This window comes from Pseudorasbora parva, chromosome 11 (assembly GCF_024679245.1).
Source record: "Pseudorasbora parva isolate DD20220531a chromosome 11, ASM2467924v1, whole genome shotgun sequence".
Classification (NCBI taxonomy): Eukaryota; Metazoa; Chordata; class Actinopteri; order Cypriniformes; family Gobionidae; genus Pseudorasbora; species Pseudorasbora parva.
In genome coordinates, this window is record NC_090182.1 from 37339534 (window position 1) to 37360546 (window position 21013).

At 37.5% G+C, this 21013-nt stretch overlaps 1 protein-coding gene and 1 long non-coding RNA gene across 2 annotated transcripts in view; both read left to right on the forward strand.

The window, feature by feature from the left end:
* The first annotated feature begins 2202 nt into the window (after positions 1–2202).
* Positions 2203–6372, forward strand: slitrk2 (SLIT and NTRK-like family, member 2). Its single transcript, XM_067457880.1, has one exon. The coding sequence runs from the start codon at positions 2678–2680 to the stop codon at positions 5237–5239; it is 2562 nt and encodes an 853-aa protein (XP_067313981.1). The 5' UTR covers positions 2203–2677; the 3' UTR covers positions 5240–6372.
* A 6528-nt stretch (positions 6373–12900) lies between these two features.
* Positions 12901–21013, forward strand: part of LOC137092391 (uncharacterized) — a 40581-nt gene continuing 32468 nt past the window's right edge. Inside the window, exons 1-2 of the long non-coding RNA XR_010908265.1 lie at positions 12901–13426; positions 14471–14613. This is a non-coding gene — a long non-coding RNA (uncharacterized lncRNA). The remainder of the gene's footprint in view (positions 13427–14470; positions 14614–21013) is intronic.

Genomic DNA, 21013 nt, shown 5'->3' on the forward strand with positions numbered 1-21013 from the left:
AATCTCTAGATTGTATTACTTTTTGAGAAAATTATTACATTATGAAAATGTTATTACAATAATGATGTAACACTTATTACATTATGAAAATGTTATTACAATAATGATGTAACACTTATTACATTATGTGCAGTTTTTACATTATGAGTTGCTACAGTGTCATATATAACATTTTAGGAGAACTTGATAGTCATAAGACTATATAGATATGTTACCGTGGACCACAAAAACCATTCATAAGTCACATTGCACGGGCATATATTTGGCAATGTATGGCAAAAGCCAACAATATATTGTATGGGTCAAAATGATAGATTTTTGTTTTATGCCAAACAAAATTAGGATCTTAAGTAAAGTACATGTTCCATAAAGATATTTAGTAAATGTCCTACTGTAAATATATCAAAAATATATTATTATTATTATTATTATTATTATTATTATTAGTAGTAGTAGTAGTAGTAGTAGTAGTAGTAGTAGAAGTAGTAGTAGTAGTAATGAATTGCTAAGGACTTATTTTCTCAATATTTCAATTTTTTTTTGCACCCTCAGATTCCAGATTTTCAAATATCTCAACTAAATATTGTCATATCATAAAAAAGAAATAGGTAAACAAAAAATACATCAAGCTTTACGTCAACCCTTATGACTGGTTTTTGTTTGTCTAAGTTGATGATTTGGAACAATTAGAGCATAAGTAAATGATGACAGAATTTTCAGTTTTGGTTGAACTATCTCTTTAAGTATCTTTATCTTTTCTTAAAATAAATAACACACACACACACACACACACACACACACACACACACACACACACACACATATATATATATATATATATATATATATATATATATATATATATATATATATATATATATATATATATATATATATATATATATATATATATTGGAATTAATTATTATTTATTATTAATAATTTATTGGAATTAATATATTATTATATTAATATAATCATTTATTAGAAATCATTAGGGCTATATAAAAGTACTGGAATATGTTGCTACTACTGCAGACTCTGTTCTGCTCAGAGTCATTTATTATCATTCCTAACAGATTGAAAACTGATGGTGTTCTCCAGTATTTAGCTGAGTTTGGCCTTAGTGCCTTGGGCATATCATCCTCCTTTCTTGGCTATCTATCATGATTGCTACTGCCAGTGTGCAGCATGTAAATCAATAATTTATGACAGATTACCTTATGCCTGAAGGTGTTTTGTAATTGCAATTTAAGATGGTTCTTAATATTACAATGAGTCATGAATTAACTCTCAAATTTCGCTTTGCCAAGCGGCAGTCAGTTAATAAACAAGAGGAACGGATACGCGCAATAGGCGCCAAAGTAAACATGGGCAAATAGTTTCTTATATGAAGACCCTACTGACGCCGTCTTTAGGCTACCCCTGGAAATGTAGTTACATATTTCTGGAGCTACTTGCGCCTCCTAGTGGCTGACTATGATTAGAACAACTGCTTCTGTCAACACCAAAAACTTGAATCACACACACTGCATAGAAATCTGATTTTATTCTGTTGATTTATCTCTCATTTAACCTTGTTGTGCTACAAAGTCATATTCTCGTTCTTATTCCTCCCTTTTTATTCTTATTATTATCTCTTCTTCTTCTTCTTCTTCTTCTTCTTCTTCTTCTTCTTCTTCTTCTATAATTTATTTATTTTTCTTGTTCGTGTTATTCTTGTTGTTATTATTATTATTATTATTATTATTATTATTATTATTATTATTATTATTATTATTATTATTCATACATACACGATACAATTATGAACAATAGGTTTGTATTGGTGTTTATAAGTAAATAAACCAAAAAAGGCATATCTTAAAAAATGTTTTTAAATAAACTTATCATTTATTAAACAATAATTTGCCTAATTCAAATTAATAAAGCATAAAATATCATACAATATAACAAATAAATAAGGCCACGAATTTCATCTTAAAGCAGCATTTATCAAGCAGTGATGAATGCAGCTCTGTAAATAATAATAATAATAATAATAACAAAACAAAAATTATTGTTCTCATAGAAAAATACGTCTTTGACTAGGAAAGGAAAATATCTATTCACTCATGTCTGGTGACGTAGGGATTCCACGCAGAGCTCACATACTCTCATCTAACACACACACACACACACACACACACACCGAGGCGCGCGCTCCTGGTGGGAGTGAGCAAGCGCGGAGTCCATCTCTCTCACTCTGAAGCTCGCTCGCATTGCGCTCAGTTATCCCGCGCATCACACACCGTTAAGTTGACAGTCGCCATGCAGGATCACAGGCGTAAAGTTGCTTTCGTGTGAATATCTCTCGCGCTGTAGGTGAAAAGGACAGCTTAAGCTCCGAGACTCAGAAGTGTGGTGCCTCAGATGCGCTTCAAACTGCCGCATGAATGCTTGCTCATTAGCCCGGGATTTCACTATCACTGCGAGGGACGACGATATGTTCGGTCCGGCAGCGTTCACAGTGAGCTCGGTGATGGATGCCTTCTCTATTCCGTCTTTTGGGATTTAAGGAGGGTCAATGGAGAGCCGTGCGCTTCTGTGCGCCTTTTGAAATCTTCTTTGGGGCTGTGCATGCCTGTTTTGACATTTGCACATTAATGCTGGGGCTTTTGGCATTATTGCTGTAAAAATGCTGAACAACATTCTCTTGCTGAGCATTTTAACAGTCACCAGTTTCCCTTCAAAGACAGACAGCCGCAAAACTTCCAAAGACATTTGCAAGAACCGGTGCTCCTGCGAGGAGAAGGAGAATGCACTGAATATCAATTGTGAAAACAAGGGTTTTACCACGGTCAGTCAGTTCCAGCCTCCGCAAAACAAAATCAGCCAGCTCTTTCTGAATGGAAACTTTCTCACCAAGATAAGCCCGAACGAATTCTTCAATTATGGTAATGTAACATCTCTTCATTTGGGTAATAATGGCTTGCAGGAGATAAAAACAGGGGCATTCAATGGGTTAAAAAACTTGAAGCGTCTTCATCTCAATAATAATAACCTGGAAATCATAAGAGAGGACACTTTTTCTGGTTTGGAGAGTTTGGAGTATTTGCAGGCTGATTATAATTACATTAGTGCCATAGAGGCAGGGGCTTTCAACAAACTGAATAAACTCAAAGTCCTGATACTCAACGACAACCTTTTGCTCTCTCTACCTAACAACATATTCCGCTTTGTCATGTTGACGCATTTGGATTTAAGGGGAAACCGACTGAAAATGCTGCCGTTTGCTGGCGTTCTAGAGCATATAGGTGGAATAATGGAGATTCAGCTGGAAGAGAACCCGTGGAATTGCACTTGTGATTTGATACCCCTGAAAGCCTGGCTGGATACAATTTCAGTCTTTGTGGGGGATATCGTGTGTGAGACGCCGTTCAGGCTGCACGGCAAAGATGTCACGCAGCTGATCAAACAAGACCTTTGCCCCAGACGCAATCCTGGAGACGCAAGTCATCGTGCGATGCAACCGCCATCTGATTCACAATATCAGGGTCCGTCTCCAACCCTGCGGCCTCGAGTCACACCGACAAGAGCCCCCAAGGCCTCCCGCCCCCCCAAAATGAGATACCGCCCCACTCCACGTGTCACGTCCAGCAGAGATAAACATGTATTCGGGCCTATTATGGTGTACCAGACGCGCTCACCTGTCCCAATGACATGCCCAGGCATTTGCGTGTGCACTTCGCAAAATCCGGAAAGTGGATTAAACATCAACTGTCAGGAGCGCAAACTTCAGAACATCTCTGAACTACAACCTAAACCATCGTATCCAAAGAAACTGCATTTAACCGGTAACTATTTGCAGACCATATACAGAACGGATCTGACAGAGTACAGCTCCCTTGAGCTCCTTCACTTAGGGAATAACAGAATAGCAATCATCCAGGACGGAGCCTTCGAGAACCTCACAAGTTTACGGAGGCTCTATCTGAATGGCAACTACATTGAAAGCCTGTCCCAGTCTTTATTCGCTGGGCTGCAGAGCTTGCAATATCTCTACCTGGAATACAACATCATTAAAGAGATTTTACCCCACACCTTCAACTCGCTGCAGAATCTGCAACTATTGTTCCTTAATAATAACCTGCTGAGATCCCTTCCCGACAATGTGTTTGGAGGTACCATGCTGACAAGGCTTAATCTCAGAAACAATCATTTTTCCCATCTCCCAGTGCGCGGGGTGCTGGACCAGCTCTCTGCCTTTATTCAGATCGACCTCCAGGAGAATCCGTGGGACTGCACCTGCGACATTGTGGAGCTTAAGAACTGGATGGAGCTGTCCAGCACCAGCGTAGTGGTGAATGAGATCACGTGCGACTCGCCATCCAAGCACGCAGGCCGGCTCTTGCGCTCCCTCCGAAATGATGCCATCTGCCCTGAGACTGACGAGGTTTCTGTGACTAAACCCCCAACCGCTGTGAGCTCGAGCACCGAGGCGACCCCCTCTTCTGCCGTGACCCCTACGGACAGAATGCCCGAGATGCCTCCAGAGGTGCCCTTGTCCGTTCTCATCTTAGGCCTGCTCGTTGTGTTCATTCTGTCGGTGTGCTTCGGGGCAGGATTGTTCGTGTTTGTCCTCAAACGTCGCAAGGGAGTGGAGAACGTTCCCTCGGGCACCAATAACCATTTAGACTTGAACTCCTTCCAAGTACAGTATGGCTCGTACAATGCAGATGCCAATGCGGATAAAAGCGACAACCACGTGTATAACTACATCCCTCCGCCCGTGGGGCACATGTGTCAGAACCCCATCTACATGCAGAAGGAGAGTGAGCAGGTGGCCTATTTTCGGAACCTGAAGGACCTGAGCTTCAGCCCTCTTAAACCCAAGAAGGAGGAGCTTGATCGAAGCCCAGCTTTCACCATAAGCACAGTGGAGTTCATTGATAAGCAACCATGTGCCAACCGTGAACCGGAACTGCTTTATCAGAACATTGTGGAGAGAGCAAAAGATCTGCCCCAATCCGCATCACTCAGCTATAACTTTTGCACTTTACCCAAAAAATCTTTCATCCCACCCTACGAAACCACCCGACGACACAACCAGGATCGATTAAACAAAACTGTTCTCTACGGGACCCCCAGAAAATATGCTGCACAGTCCAAAAACGAGCATCCTTTGCTATCCAAGCTTAAAACCGAGCCGGACTACCTCGAAGTTCTGGAGAAACAAACTGCGATGAGTCAGTTGTAAGATTGACTCCCTGTAAACCTGTATCATCTGTGTATTCAACCACAAGAGACAATAATAACACCACCACAGACCTAAGCCTTCCATCTTCTTTTAGAGGCTGTATACATACCCGCAATTTAAAGATGATATATTATTTTCTCTAAGGTTTAAATTATTTCTTCTACTTGAAACATAAAGACTGTAGCAGTTGTCGCAAGAATATGTATAGCTTACAGCTCCATGCTTTTTTTGTAATATGAAATATATTTTCTCTCAGACGACAGGGTTGTTGAAATGACATTCCTGTAGAACATGTTGGATCGGTGAGTGCAACACAAATTCCTGGTTCCAGAAGTGCCTTTGCACTTGAAGAATTTTATCTCTGCTTTCTGCTAATCGAAATTTTATAAGTGCTGTATTTTAAGACTCTTTATGTAAAATAGAATTATTTGTCCATTGCATTAAACGGAAAAAAGTAAAATGGTTCTCTAGTGTTGGGAGAATATTGTTTTGCGGCTCTAAAATCAGGTGATCTCAGCTTAAATTGAATTAAGTTCCCTATGCATTCTGTGATGGATGTGGATTGTGCAGTATTCTGCAGCGAGGATGATCTCTTTAAGATCGGCAGTGTGTGTGTGTGTGTGTTTCGGGGGGGCTCAGCATATATGGTACTTGCTAGTTTCTGTGCCATGAAGCATTGTCAGTGAAGAACAAATGGCGCAGATTATTTTATTTTCCTAATCTTTACATATCATGGGACACCAACTTGCTTGCTGTAATATTTGATCTGTTATTCCTTATGTGTCCGCTCATTAATGTCTAGATTTAAATGAGATCGTCTTTGACTGGACATTGCGGTTGCTGTCCAAGGTGCTAAAATGAGTTTGCATCGGCTGGTAGAGATATAATGTTGTTTTAGTGCTGAATTTCTAAATATGCCTTATTGTAGAGAAGTTAAATACTTGGAAAATGATGCAGCGGTTCACTGCACCATAAATCACCTAAGTTTTATTGTTTCCCATCGGCAAATAAATAGGGTTTATGCATTTCTTGAATTATTTTTAATTAATTGTTTTGTTTCTTGTTTACACAAATGTAAAGAAGTCTCTGTATCATTGCTGTACTCATAAACGCTGAGGTACATTACAAATTTACTTTTAACTCACAATTCATTACCTTTTAAAAAAATGTTTGCAACCTATCTGTGCAGTTTGATTTTAAAGTGAATGTTTGCCTCGAAAAAAAAAAGAAGAAAAAAAAGAGTGCACTGACTACAGTGCTTGAATGAGAGAATGTTTTTCATCCACTTTCAAATGGAGTGATTTCCTTTGCGTGGTACAATGAGCCTCTGTGTGGCTGTTTCCTGGTGTGGCTGAGAATGGGCAAGCCGCACATGCCTTGCACATCAATGAGGGGCCTGACCAGCAGAACACTTGCTGCTCTAGATGGAGACGTCATGCTTTGATTTGAAATAAATTGTGAGCTCTAATCGGTTCACGCAGAAAGAGAGGGAGAGAGGCTGTTTCATTGATGCTGATGTATTGAGTTCATTACATATACAGCTGGTTCTAGTATACTTTATGTGCGTGTTGTTTTTTTTTTTTTAATTGTGTGCATGCCGTTTTGCCTATGCATTTGAAATTCATAAGTCGGGGAAGTGTGCAATCAGTCTTTTGCATGCAATTTGAGCTGCGAGAATACATTACAGATATATATTTCCAGAGCATTATGATAACTTCTTTATTGCTGTGTGGAGGCTGGGATAAAGGACTACTGACTGATTGAAGAGAAAGTTTTGAAGCCAGAGAGCCTCGGCAGCGCTGCAGTACTTTGATGCCATTGGCAGTGAATTATGTTGAGCAGTTTGAAGGTAGTTGGCTCCAGATTGAAATCGATGGGAATGATGCTAGGTTCTGGCTGCTGGGGGCTTGTCCTCAAGCTGTTCTTACTCACTTCAGCTAGGCTCTTAGGCAGCTTCCAAATTCTCCTACGTGAATTCTCCTTATTGCACCTTTGGTTAATGCATAGCTGATTTTCAGCAAAAGTTAATTTTTTTGTTAATTTTCTATGCAGGTTCTGTACTGTAATGATATATTCATGATGCAGCTTTGATTCACAGAGTCAGTATTCAGATCTCTTGAGTAACTGCGTGGCCCGCAGGCACATTCATTTTCTTGAAAGGCTGTGACGGCTGAACTGGAATATTGCAGCAAATTGCCAGAAGATATGCTTTTTGATTGACTTGCTCTCATTATTATGTGCATTTTGCAATACTGAAGGGTGACACGCTTAATTCTTTAAAATACTTGTTCAGTAGTATTGTTAAATATTATTTATATTTAAAAAAAGGGGGCGTTTGTTTAACATTTTGGATAACCAAGCGTATTTAATATTTATAAATTACCTAAAAACTCGGAGGTCATATGCTTTTATTCTCTAGTTGTGCGTAATTGAATGACAAGAGATAGCTGTAGCTCCTGTACAACATCTCTGTTCTTGAAGGTAAACGAAGCATGCATGGGATACAATGAGAATGCAGATAGACCTCATTAGTGTTTCAGCTTCTGGATTCATAATTAAAATCATGCGCTTTAGTACATTCGGCGAGGGAAACGGCTTGAGAATAGCCATCAAGGGGCCACTCAAACACACTTGTAGACGCCTTGAGAGCTGCAATCAAACAAAGTGATAGAAGAGCACGCAATGATATTAGGGAGGACGGGAGGCCGTAAATTGTTCGTGTAAAAAGCTAGAGTTATGACGCTTTTTCAAGCACACAGCTTTTTCTCTCGTTCTGAGAAAAACGGGTGCAATCTTTTCACTGCATTGCAGATTTTGGATACAAATTAATTATTAATTATTATCTGATGTTTGGATGGATTTAGATTTATAACTGTTTTATTTTCTAGGTTGTTGGTTAAAGTTTTACATGAAAGAGAGATGCTGACCGCCTTGGAAGCTACCATACTGACACTTTAGAATAGTTCCATTAGTAAGTGGATTAATTAACATTAATCATCAATGAGAAATTCATTTGTATTAGTAATAATTCATCTTTTTTTTTCTTTTTTATCATTTTTTATTAAAAATACAACTGTTAATTGTTAGTCCGTGTAAGCTCAGGTCCATAAGATCAGGGGTTTTCAAACTGGGGTCATCCAGAAGGTTCTACGGGTCCCCAGAAAATTTCAGAGAATCACTGAGGTTGTAAGGAGGTATTATTAACGCAGTGCGTAAACTGCTTACATGCATTTATTGTAAATGTTGCTTATACAAAATTTTTTTAGTTGAACATGTTTATATATAGGCAATTCAAGTGTGCAAACTTGCTATTTTTTTATTTTATTTTTTATTTTCAGTACAGATGGATTTTAGGAAGGGGGTCCCTATTTCTTTTTTTTATGATATTCGGGGGTCCTTGTCATCATAAAGTTTGAAAATGCTATCAAAAACAACTTTTAATAATGAATTCATAAATGCTGAAATTCATATTAAATAGTATTTATCATTTAATTGCATTTTTTTTCTTTTCTTTTTTTTCCAAGCTTTACATCTGAGGCAATAATCTTAAAATATTAATTCATTTGATACGTTGGGAAGTCCAAATCATTAGAGAATCAGCGAATGATAAAATTGAAATGAACCTGTCATTTTTTTTTTTAAATAAATACATCATTTATTGATTGATCCCTGAACTGAGAACTTTCTTTTTTTGCAGTGAAAACATAATAATAATAATAATTTCTTAATATTATTATTAATTATACAAACACATTAATAATTACATACATGTCTCTGTTTGACACTGTCTTTATCACAGTTATTTTCTGTTTGTATTTATTTATTTATTCATTTTTTTGTTTTGTTTATTTTTTGTAAAAGCCTCATGCATTAAACATTTTGGATGTTTTACCAGAGTCAAATCTATCTATCTATCTATCTATCTATCTATCTATCTATCTATCTATCTATCTATCTATCTATCTATCTATCTATCTATCTATCTATCTATCTATCTATCTATCTATCTATCTATCTATCTATCTATCTATCTGTCTCTCTGTCTGTCTCTCTGTCTGTCTGTCTGTCTGTCTGTCTGTCTATCTATCTATCTATCTGTGTCTGTCTGTCTGTCTGTCTATCATTTACTAATGCAAAATTAGTATCTTTTAACATTAGGTAATGCATTGTGGAAATGCATATTTTTATTAACTAATACAAAATAAAGGTTGCAAACATATATTGTCCATTATTAGTTCATGTCAGTTAATGCATTGACTAATGTTAACAAATGGTGTACCTTATTGTAAAGTGTTACCAGAATAATATACAGATTCTAGACGAAGACTTTTTAGATTTTTAATATAATTATAATGTAGGGCTCACTTAGAATTTTCTTTTAAACACACATTATTCATATTTCCATAATTTGGCAATTTTAATTCTCCTAATAATTAATTTAAAATGTATATTATGATCTAATCTTTCTTATTTATTTCGGCACATATAAATATTTAATTTGCTCTTAGTCTCCTAGTCTCCATTGATTTTCTCTCCCAAAAGAAACATATTTTTATTTTTAAGCATGAAATTGTTTTAAATAACACAAGTCATTTGTTTTTTGTTTATGTGGGGCCTTTCGCAAGAGTCTGTTATACAAATGAAATGCGTGAAAACAACACTTAGGATGAAATATTCCTAATGTAAAATGCACTAGTGCACAACTCACGGAAATCCAGAAAATATCTGTCAGACGATGACAAGAACAAACAGAGATATCCAAAGGCTGGAAATGACATTAACACCAAGCCCAGCACCCATAGAACAAACAAGCTTTCAGTGTAATGTAAATCTTGTGCTGCGAACAGCAGGAGTGTGTGTGTGTCTGATTGTCTGGAGTTAGATTTAGGTGCGAGATCTTTGTGTGTAGTCTTTCTTCCGCAGTGTCTTTTTGATGAATAATGTATTTGTTTCATGGCCGTGTAATCATTTAGGCATTAATGATGAGCCGTGTTGGAAGCTGACAGGATGTTTCGCACAACTGTCACAGAACAAACTGCCTCCTAGCACCTGACGACTGCCAAGGCGTTTCTCTGGAAACAAGTGCAGTGTCCCCATATATCTAAGTGTATGCAGTGCCATCTGCAAAAATGCGTTGCCATAATTCTCTTAAACTGTTGAAATGGAAATACATTTTCACCTCCATGCAGAACTGCTATAAAACATACTAAATTATTGTAACTGTGTATTTAACCTTGTATCTTTTCTGGTAATGGAATATATATATATATATATATATATATATATATATATATATATATATATATATATATATATATATATATATATATATATATATATATATATATATATATATATATATATATATACTGTGCTAATGAACAAATATGTGTTACAGAATTTATAATATACAACCTGACGGAAGAGTAGATAAACCCACACATCTCTTTTCACTTTGTTTATTGGACAACAGCACAATAAAAGACAGTCAACCTTTGAAATGTTATCTCCCTTAAGATCTGACCTTGAGTCATTTAAGCACACGGCAAAAAGAGTTTTCAGGGAAAAGAAACAATGAGGGAAGAAAGTGAGTGATGAATGGAACAACGTGAAATTGAAGCGGCCGGCTTGCAGTTACACTAAAAGTCAAGTTCACGGAGAGTGCAGGCAGTAATGGAGATGAGAAAATGATGTGAATGCACCTCAGACATAAGAAATGACCTCAGTGTCCAGGGATAAAGATGGTCAGTGTGATGGCTTTTGCCTGTAACTGTTTATTGAAGTGCTTCACTTAAATTATAACCATAAACTTTGATCATGGCGATCATTATTTTCTACTTATGATTTGAAGAACCATAATCGACCCAAATAAAAGAAATGCATTTATAGCCTGTGTAAAAGGGCACAGCAAGCGGCGTCTGGAATGGATTCAGGCCTTTTTCTTGTGGTTATGATCTAAACATATGAACTGAAGCACAATGGTGCATTCATTGCGGCTGTCTGCATTTTCTTAGGGGTGGGGGGTAGCTGGAAAAAGACCTTATTTTAACTCTATGGAATGTAATATGCACTAGACAATGCAAGAAACTAGGTCCCTTCATGCATAACAGGCTTAATGGTGCATTAAAGCGATCTGCTTTCAACTTAACATTAAACACATGTTCATTGATTTCTTCAGGGGTAATGGTCATTATTTGCAGGAGACGTGTTCTCTGGAGTGACGGATCACGATTCTCTGTCTGGCAATCTGTTGGACGAGTCTGGGTTTGGCAGTTGCCAGGAGAACGGAACTTGCCTGACTGCATTATGTAAAGTGTAATGTTTGGTGGAGGGTGGATTATGGTGTGGGGTTGTTTTTCAGGGGTTGGGCTTGGCCCCTTAGTTCCAATAAAATAAACTCTTAAGGCTTCAATATACCAAGACATTTTAACAACGTCATGCTCCCAACTTTGTAGGAACAGCTCCCCTTTCTGTTCCTACATGACTGTGCACAAGTGCACAAAGAAAGGTCCATAAAGATGAGCAAGTTTGGTGTGGAGTCCTGACCGCAACCCGACTGAACTCCTTTGGGATGAATTAGAGCGGAGACTGTGAGCCAGGCTTTCTCATCAAACATCAGTGCCTGACCTCACAAATACTCTTTAGAACAGTACTTCTCAAACCTGTCCTGGGCACCCCTAACCAGTGCACATTGTGCATGTCTCCCTCATCTAACACACCTGATTAAAATCATCAGCTCATTAGTAGAGACTGCAAGACTTGAATTGGGTGTGTCTGATGAGGGAAACATACAAAATGTGCACTGGTGAGGGGTCCCCTAGGACAGTTTTGAGAACCACTGCTTTAGAAGAATGGTAAAAAAAAATCGTATGTTCCAGCTGCTTCATGAAAACAAAAAGGAAATCATTACAACAAGGAGAGTACAAGTCTGAAAAAAACAGGTGATGATTTTACAAAGATCAAAGCTGTTGTGTTAAATCTGGTATATCATCTCTGTTGTAACTCACAAAACTGACATCCGTCAGCATGGGCAAAGCACGATTGTACACGCTTTATACATTTTGGGTTTAGCTCTCTAATGCTGTCAGAGGAAAATCTGAGTCCTCCATGTCAGCTAAATGTTGACACAGATCTATGCTGAATAAAAGAAAAGCGATGCTGACGTTTAAAAAAAAAAAGTTTTGAATGTGTGGAAAATGCAATTGCCTGCAGGAAGCTGGCGAAAAATCCCCATTTCTGGCAGTGAATAAGTCATTTGAAGTACAGCTGCTTTTTTAAAAAAAAGACGCAAGTGAGTTTCACAGCCCAAATTGAAACAGCTGTACAAAGGGTTTTGATTCTGTACACCTTGACTTTGAGGGAAAATATGTCAAAATAAATATTTAAATATGTGGTTTGCTGAAAGTAGCCCATGTTGACGGCTTGATAGCTGCCTAGGGTGGAAAATGTATTAAGACTTTGTCAATTAGATGTGAAAGGAACTGCTTTGTAATTTTAGCTTTGCATGGCCCTGAGGTATAATCCATATTTGAATGTTAGGGGGATGAAAAGGTTCTACATTACGGAATACAAACACGCAATAGGTTTACAGTTATGTTAAGTTACTTCCAGTCCTGAAAAAAGTAATGGGAATTTATACAATCTTTCAAAAGTCATTGAAAAGTTAGGATATGTCTGTAATGAGAATTTTTTTTTTTTTTTTCATTGATGGCCATTTAAAATTAGCCGTGAATTCTGACAGCATATTTATATGACAAACACAAAATAAGAGAAAATAAGTGTTTTTGAAAGACATATATTTAAATAAGCCATAGTTAAAAGTGGTGGGCCAGCAGGGCCAGCAAGGCCTCCTTTGCTGCCCTAATCACTATCAGAATCACTGACTTAAATTTTACTATATTTTTCCATGAATGTGTGTTAAATTATTCACAATAGTCTGATCATAGTTTCATAGCTTTTCTCTTGGTTGCTGCTTCCAGTAGTGTTTGTTTATACAGAGCCGAACAGCCCTATACGCTCACTACGCAAGCTGCGTAGGGCCCCGCAATTTACTCAAGGCCCCGCCTCCCCCTCGTGTCAAAGCGCGTCAATCAATGTTGTAAACAATGATGATAAAATTAAGCGGAATTCTGGCCATGAAACGAGGGGAAAAACACCATGAGAGTGAATTGCGGGAACAGCAATCAGGTAAACTTGTGTTCTCTCCTCTCCAAGTTTGATGTCAGCATAGGCTATAACAGTAGCCTAAAGTTAAGTTTATGGTCATCTCTCTCTGATGTGTTTGCTAAGATGCAGGCTATGCATCTCTTGGTCTGTCTAGCTATAAGCTAGGTAATGTCAGCCGCTTTCAGGGCTGTGTTCTGTGTCGTTGTGCCTGAGAAATAAAATTATCTATGTTGTTTTTTGTTTTGTTTTTGATAAACGACAAAGGGCAGCGGTGTTTGTTTACTGCAGCTCGGAAAAGATCCGCGTCGCGCATTTGAACTTGCGTTCATATGCGCGTGCACGAAATTAAACGTGCATTTTCCAGCAGAAATATCTGTGTGGATACCAGACCGACAGAACAATATATGGGCATGATGGTCCTCCTCCTCATCATAAGTGCACATAGGCAGTGAAAGCATATCTAGTCTTAGTCAATGTATAGTTAAAACCCAACTACTGCACAAATTATGCAAGATGGAAAGCAATGTATTGACAATTTGACATTGATTGACTATTGATTTATAGGCTATATCGATTTTAAAATGTTGATATTAATTTGCTGGACATACTGGTCAATATGGAGGCACATCCCTCAGTAAATAATAACAATGAATCAAATATTGCTTTAACATGCATTATATAAAACACAGTAGCATGCTATGGCAAGCCATTTTAGCTTTTATTCATTTACAATTTATGCATTTTTAATATCAATGATTAAATGTTCACTATTTACAATTATGAATTATTGATATTAAGTGTGGAATTTTACTAGTAACACTATCTTATTGATATCAGGGATTACATGTTCTTTTGCACAAAAGTGAATTCTTGATATCAACAATGATGTATGTCATCACTCACGGAGATTATTAATATCTGAATCACTAGTTTGTTAAACATTACAAGAGCCAAGCCATAGTTTAAATAGTATTTTATATTTGCAAATGTATAAAAGGAAATCTGTGGAAGCCCGTTTGAATGGGTCTGATGCAGCTTATACAATTTGTTATCTATAATTTGCAGGTGCTATGCTTAAGTTTGTAAGTAGAGGAGATGCTGGATCATCTGCCAGTACAGGCACAGACCCAGATGATCCACATCCAGCCTCAGACAGTACTAGCACAGATCCAGTACAGCCAGATTCACCAACAGTAATGCTGTCTTCAGTAAGTACTATCTTAAGATTCTATAGAAAATACTGTTCAATAAATATTGTTTGTTTGAACCTCATTCTTTGACTGTTTTGTTCAAATGAGGGAGCACTGAGGTGTCAGGTGTAACTGCATGGCAATGGCAAATGGTTTACATAGCTCACGGGTCAGGTAGGAGGGCCCCTTAGCAGAATTTTGCTTAGGGCCCCAGGGAGGTCAGGATCGGCTCTGTGTTTATATTAGACCTTTTATCCAATCATATTTTAGGCATCATGTGTTGCCTGGGTCAAATAAATCTGCCTTGAGGCCATCAGAATCAATATTGTGGGCGCAACCACTATTTTATCTGTCCTGGCAAAAAGATGTTTTGTGTACAAATAACCAGTAGCCTTATTTTGGTGAGTAGGCTATAATGCAGTTTATTTTAAAAAAATTATAGCCTGCCCTACAGTCAACCCTGGCAGAGTTTTTTTTTTATTTATTTTTTTTTTTTATATATGATATATATATTTCTTTTACATTTTTATTATTTTCGTTATTGTTATGTTATTTTCAACAGTTTCATACGGCAAAAAATTTGTGGGTTTAAATTCAAGAGTTAGGCTGGTGACACACTGCAAGCGTGGCGTAAGCGTCTCGGCTGCGTGGCATGACAGTTTTTACTTTGGATCCAATGCACACTGCCTGCGTGATACGCTCCCATGATACTGTTGCATGGGTCCACATATGTTATTCAGTACCATTAGATAGTTTTGATTTATATAATGTTCAATGTTGATGATCACGTAATTTTTCATATTCACCTGCTTACAAACAATCACTTGTTTTAAAAAAATATTGATGTAGTGTCTTTGATATCACCCATTGGATTCTGAAGAGCAGTTTTTAAAGGGTTGCTTCAGCTATTACCATATGGCTTTATATCAGTAGAAACCCTGGAGTATATTCGAATGATCGTGGTTCCCCCTCATATCCCCCTGAGACAAGATTTATGTATTATTTTTATTTTTGGAAAATTCCTCCGATGATGCAAATATTGTCAATTTGCATAATCGGAGGAATTTTTGGCGAGAGGCTAAAGACTACAGCCAGCAGAGGGAGCCATTTCTGCACATTTTCAACCCACGCATGGGGAGTGGGATCACACGCATTCATGAAAATGGAACTGTACGGAGCAAAGTAAGTGTGTCAACTTCTCAAATTAATTCCTATTAAAAGTTAAGCTTTCAAAGGCATGAACTGAAAATGTGCCAGACTGAACACGTGCTGAGAACTACTGCCGCGAGCGCGGTCGCTTCTACCTCAGTTCTCATCACAAGAGCTCATTGATCATGATGAATGTAATCTGACTCCTGCTGCGTTAGTGCTGTCACACTCCCTCCGTGGCTAAATCACATTATATTGACAGACACGTTCAGTTTTTAATTGTTTTATCAAACAATGGTGGATTTCAGAGTGGCCTCGTAGGGCAGCTAAGCATTCTGGGAATTGTTGTCTTTTCTCAGTCTAGAAAGCACCAAATTAAAAAATAATTTCAAATTTCTACTACATTAATGACCCAGTTCAAATACAGATTAATCTTCCCAGCGCTGAAGTACCCTTTTAAGCAGAGATGAGCTGGCCATTGCCATCTTACCTTGTCACATCACGCTGGATAAAAGAAAATGGGCAAAGATACGGGACGTGGGCGGGGTTGAGGTGACGCAATCACTAACAAACAGCGGATAAATGGCTATCCACCTGTCACTCAAAGTGACCACGCCCTTAATTATGCAGCATTTAAGGCTTTATATGTAAATTAATGATTTATATAAATAAAAAAATCACCCCCTCACAGTTATCACGATTGGCAAAATTCGCCGTACAGACCAAAACCAGTGTTTTAATGTATGTGATCAAAGCTGAATTTTCAAGAAACATGTCTGATTATTATCAATGATATTATTTTTGTCTTCATCCGCTGAAGAACATGCATAAATCAAATTTTAAAAAATTGCACCCTTTACATCAGATTTCATAGTGAAAGGTCATTGGCTCTTGTGTGTCTCGTGCTGATCACATCATGCTCTGTGTATCATTTGAATGAGATGAATGAGTGCGTTCATGGAGTGGCAGGATCATCATTTCACCGATTAAGACACATAAAGACATCGTATGACTTCAGAAAACTTAGAATGCAACACGAGTTAATACTTTAATACAGTTTGGTGTGTAGGTTTAGTGTAGGAGTGGGAGTTAGTTGCTCTAAAAGTAGCCTATAAATATTCATAAAATCATGTCTTCTTTTACAAATGCAAAGAATTAAATGTGTCTTGATCTGATGCATTGGCAAACAACTGAAATCAATGGAGTATCCTGTGCATCTTCATTGTGATGCAGAAGGCACGCGACCGTGCTTCAGATTTTGATGCCTTGGGAATATTGTTAAAAATGTTTACATTTCAAATAAGTATATAACTATATAAGGAGACATTTCATAAATTATTGCATACTAAATTTTTTTGGTTTAATGGGTTATATAATAATTTCATTTTCTGCTTGTTGCGAATAAATTAACAAATTTAAACAAAATTATATATTACATTCATTAACTTCATTTAGTATACAGGAGAGGTTAAAAAGTAACAGTAAGGTACAATTTAAACGGGCCTGGCAGTATTAAAAGTGGGTTCAGGTTCCTGGTCTGCAGAAAAGAAAAAAAAGACACTTATACGAGACATTAGCCTGGGGTTAACAAATACAAACGACTAAATACAACAATAGAAATTATACATCCATACCTATTGACAATTTTCATTTATAACTTTTTTTATAACTCATCACTTCACTTTAGAATGCCTTTATCACAGAACCGTGTGGAGTTTTATGATGGATGGATGTGCATTTTTGAGATTCAAACTCGTGAGCCCTGTTCACTGCCATTATAAAGCTTGAAAGCATCAGGATATTTATTAATATAACTCTGATTGGGTTCATAAGAAAGAAGAATGTCATAAACATCCAGGATGGCTTGAGGTCAGGTAAATCAAGGGGTTTCTTTCCTTTTAAAGTAACTAATCCTTTAATATTTACAGGGATGCAAACACATGTATGGTCAAAAAAGAGAGAGGTAATGGAAGCCCTCATCCCACGGCAAATATCCAGAAACTTTGCCACCAACCCCTGCCATCCTTGGCCCACCCCTATAGGCACAGAGTAAAATTTAATTCTGGAAATGTGTTGCAGTGGCTGATACCATAGAACACACTGTAAAAAAATTATATGTTCAATAAGTTACGAGAACATATGTTTTTACATTGTTTTAACAAAAAAGTTAAGACATGTTAAACTTGTTTTTATTAGTTATACAAGATGTAACTCTATTTTTAAAGTCAGTTTAACATAATTTAAGTTGAAATACCTTAAACATCCAAGTCGATTGTACTGCAAAAGTTAAAAATTTGCCTTTTTTTTACAGTGTGATCTTCACTATTTTTTTTCAGGAGAGCAACACTGGTCAATAGGAAAGTCACTTTTAGCAGTGTAAAGTGCTAAAGTGTAAAAAGATACATCCAATAGAATATCTGCTTATCAATCTGTCATCCCTGACTATACAATAGAGCCTGATCTCACGAAAATGCATAGAAATAGAACGAGTTTGCAATCTCGTGGAATGTATACGTACGCCAAAATGAGTTTTGGTGTGCATATGGTACGCGTTTTTTTGCGTGCATATGATACGCATTTTATGGCGTATTATACATACGAACATGGTTTAGTTTCAAACACGAGGAGTGAAATGTTACAATTCACCCCATAGTCTGGGTTAGATGTAATATACCCTGGGGTGAGATGTAACATTATGATATCCACTGGGGTGAGATGTAACATAATGAAATAAGGATTATGGCAATATATATATATATATATATATATATATATATATATATATATATATATATATATATATATATATATATATATATATATATATATATATATTGTGAAAGATTTTTATTTAAAACTAACTTTTCAATATAACTCATGCGTGTGTCACTCTCAGTCTCAGTGTGTTTGTCACTCTCAGTCATAGTAATTAAACATAATAAATTAAACTTGAACACAAGTATTATGTGTGTAAGCATGTTTGTTACTGTCAGTCATAGAATTAGCCATAGTAAAATATTGAAATTGAACACTTGAACATGCGTGTGTGTGTGTGTGCGTGTAGGGTGACCATATTTTGATTACCGAAAAAAGGACACTTAGCCCGGCAATGAGATACTCAAATGATACTTGAAGTTTACTCAAAGTTGCCTTATTAATTGCATTTAAAGTATGCCCCCTCTGTATGGATAGAAAATTGTTATATTAGGGCCAGGACAGAACTTGAAAACAGGACATGTCCTGGGAAAACAGTACGTTTGGTCACCCAATCTGTGTGTGACTCTGTTACTAACTAACTCTGAGTCTTGTTGTTACAACTAACCCAGAGTCATGTAGCCATGAACTAGCCCACCTTACAGCTAACAGCTAAAACATTAGCAACTAACAACTTGGATGACAAATATCTACACAGACACACCATAAGCATATTTAAATGTGATGTGTTTAACTACAAAACAGAAATTCCTGTAACAAAAATAAAAAAAGTTAAAAAAGTAACTTTCTTACGTCAAAATAGTTCCCTTTATCGAGGGAACTCGAGCTGCATCGAAACGCCACGCAGAGGCGTTCCCGTAGCGTTTCGACGCAGCGTCTCGTTCCCTCTCAGTAACCTGAGACGTTCCCTTTATCGAGGGAACTCGAGCTGCATCGAAACGCTACGGGAACGCCTCTGCGGGGACGCTTTCGACGAGCGTCTCGTTCCCTCTCAGGGAACCATGGTTACATATGTAACCTGAGACGTTTTTTTTTTTTTTACTCTAACATCTGCTATGTCTGCCACAGAGCTCTACTTTATCACATGTGGAATAAGGACTAAACTGAGCATATGTGAAGTGAATTAGATGATTTGTAGCTTGTTCCTGATTGGACATATTGGAGTTGTTACAGCTGACCCGTGTTACAACCATCCCAGGTCTCCAACGTTTCACAAACTGGACATTTTAACTTTCCTAGAACATTGAGAAAAGGTTTTTATAACTTAATGGGAGCGTTAGGAAAACGTTCTTATAACCTAAAATTGTTAGCTGGGCATTTACTGTTTGGTGGAGGCAATCCAGAATTATTGTTGGTGAAAATATAATCAGACACTCCCCTCCCCACCTTTTAAAAAACTTGTCGGATCTGCACGATTAACACAAGTCACCCAAACTGACGTGAAAAAAGCGGGAGGCGCCGAAAAGCGTGCTGTTTGCATCCCAGTATTTACATCTGAGTAGAGAGCTTGCGATCTCAACCCAGGCTCATTGGAAATACGTGACTCTGCCTACATTTTTGCAACACCCGAAATATGTACCTCCAGGTACGTTTACCTGCACTTTTTGGGTGAAACGTCCACCGGAGGCGCTAAGTGGTAATATTTTTTCTCCATTCACAGACTGATCTCATGAAATGGCATATGACACGCCAATTTGTATGCCATTTTGGCGTGCTATCAAGACGCATAATCGCTTTTTAGTGTGTTTATCAACGCCGTTACATTCTATCCCCCTACACCGCCCCTGCCCCTAAACCTACCCATCACACACACACATGCACACACACACACACACACACACACACACACACACACACACACACACACACACACACACACACACACACACGCACAGCCCCTAAACCTACCATCACAAGAAACATTCTGCATTTTTACATTTTCAAAAAAACAATTTAGTATGTTTATAAATCCATTTACCTTGTGGACACACATACATATTCAGACACATTTTGAACACGTAACTCAAACCCTTCCCTAAACCTACCCATTTGTGTATTATAAAAAACAGGATATAACAGGCAGATACGACTGCAGTCACAAATTACTCAGAAAGTACAAATATCCCAAGTGTTCCGAGGCCAAACGATTGATTTGTGTGAAGAAAATCCCCAAAAGCGATCAGTAATGCTGAGTCCATCCGCCGAATATTAATAATACATTTCAAATATTGCCGCCGGAAGAAACGTCACGCCAGCTTTGACAGCATTGGCTGTTGTGTGTCTCGTGACCAAATCCGTCATTACATCAGCTTTGATTGTAAAATTCCATTGGCTCTCGTGTGTCTCGTGACCGATCGCGTCAATTTCCGACCGTGTGTATCATTTGAATTAGAAATATGAATGAACGAGTGCGCGTGTGTGTGTTCTGTTCGCAAAGGAGCGCGATCATCATTTCAATGAATAAAACATTAAGATCAACTCTGTTCTTCACATGAAGATATCTTATGACTTCAGAAGACTTGGAATGCAACATGAGTTAATACTTTAGTTTTTT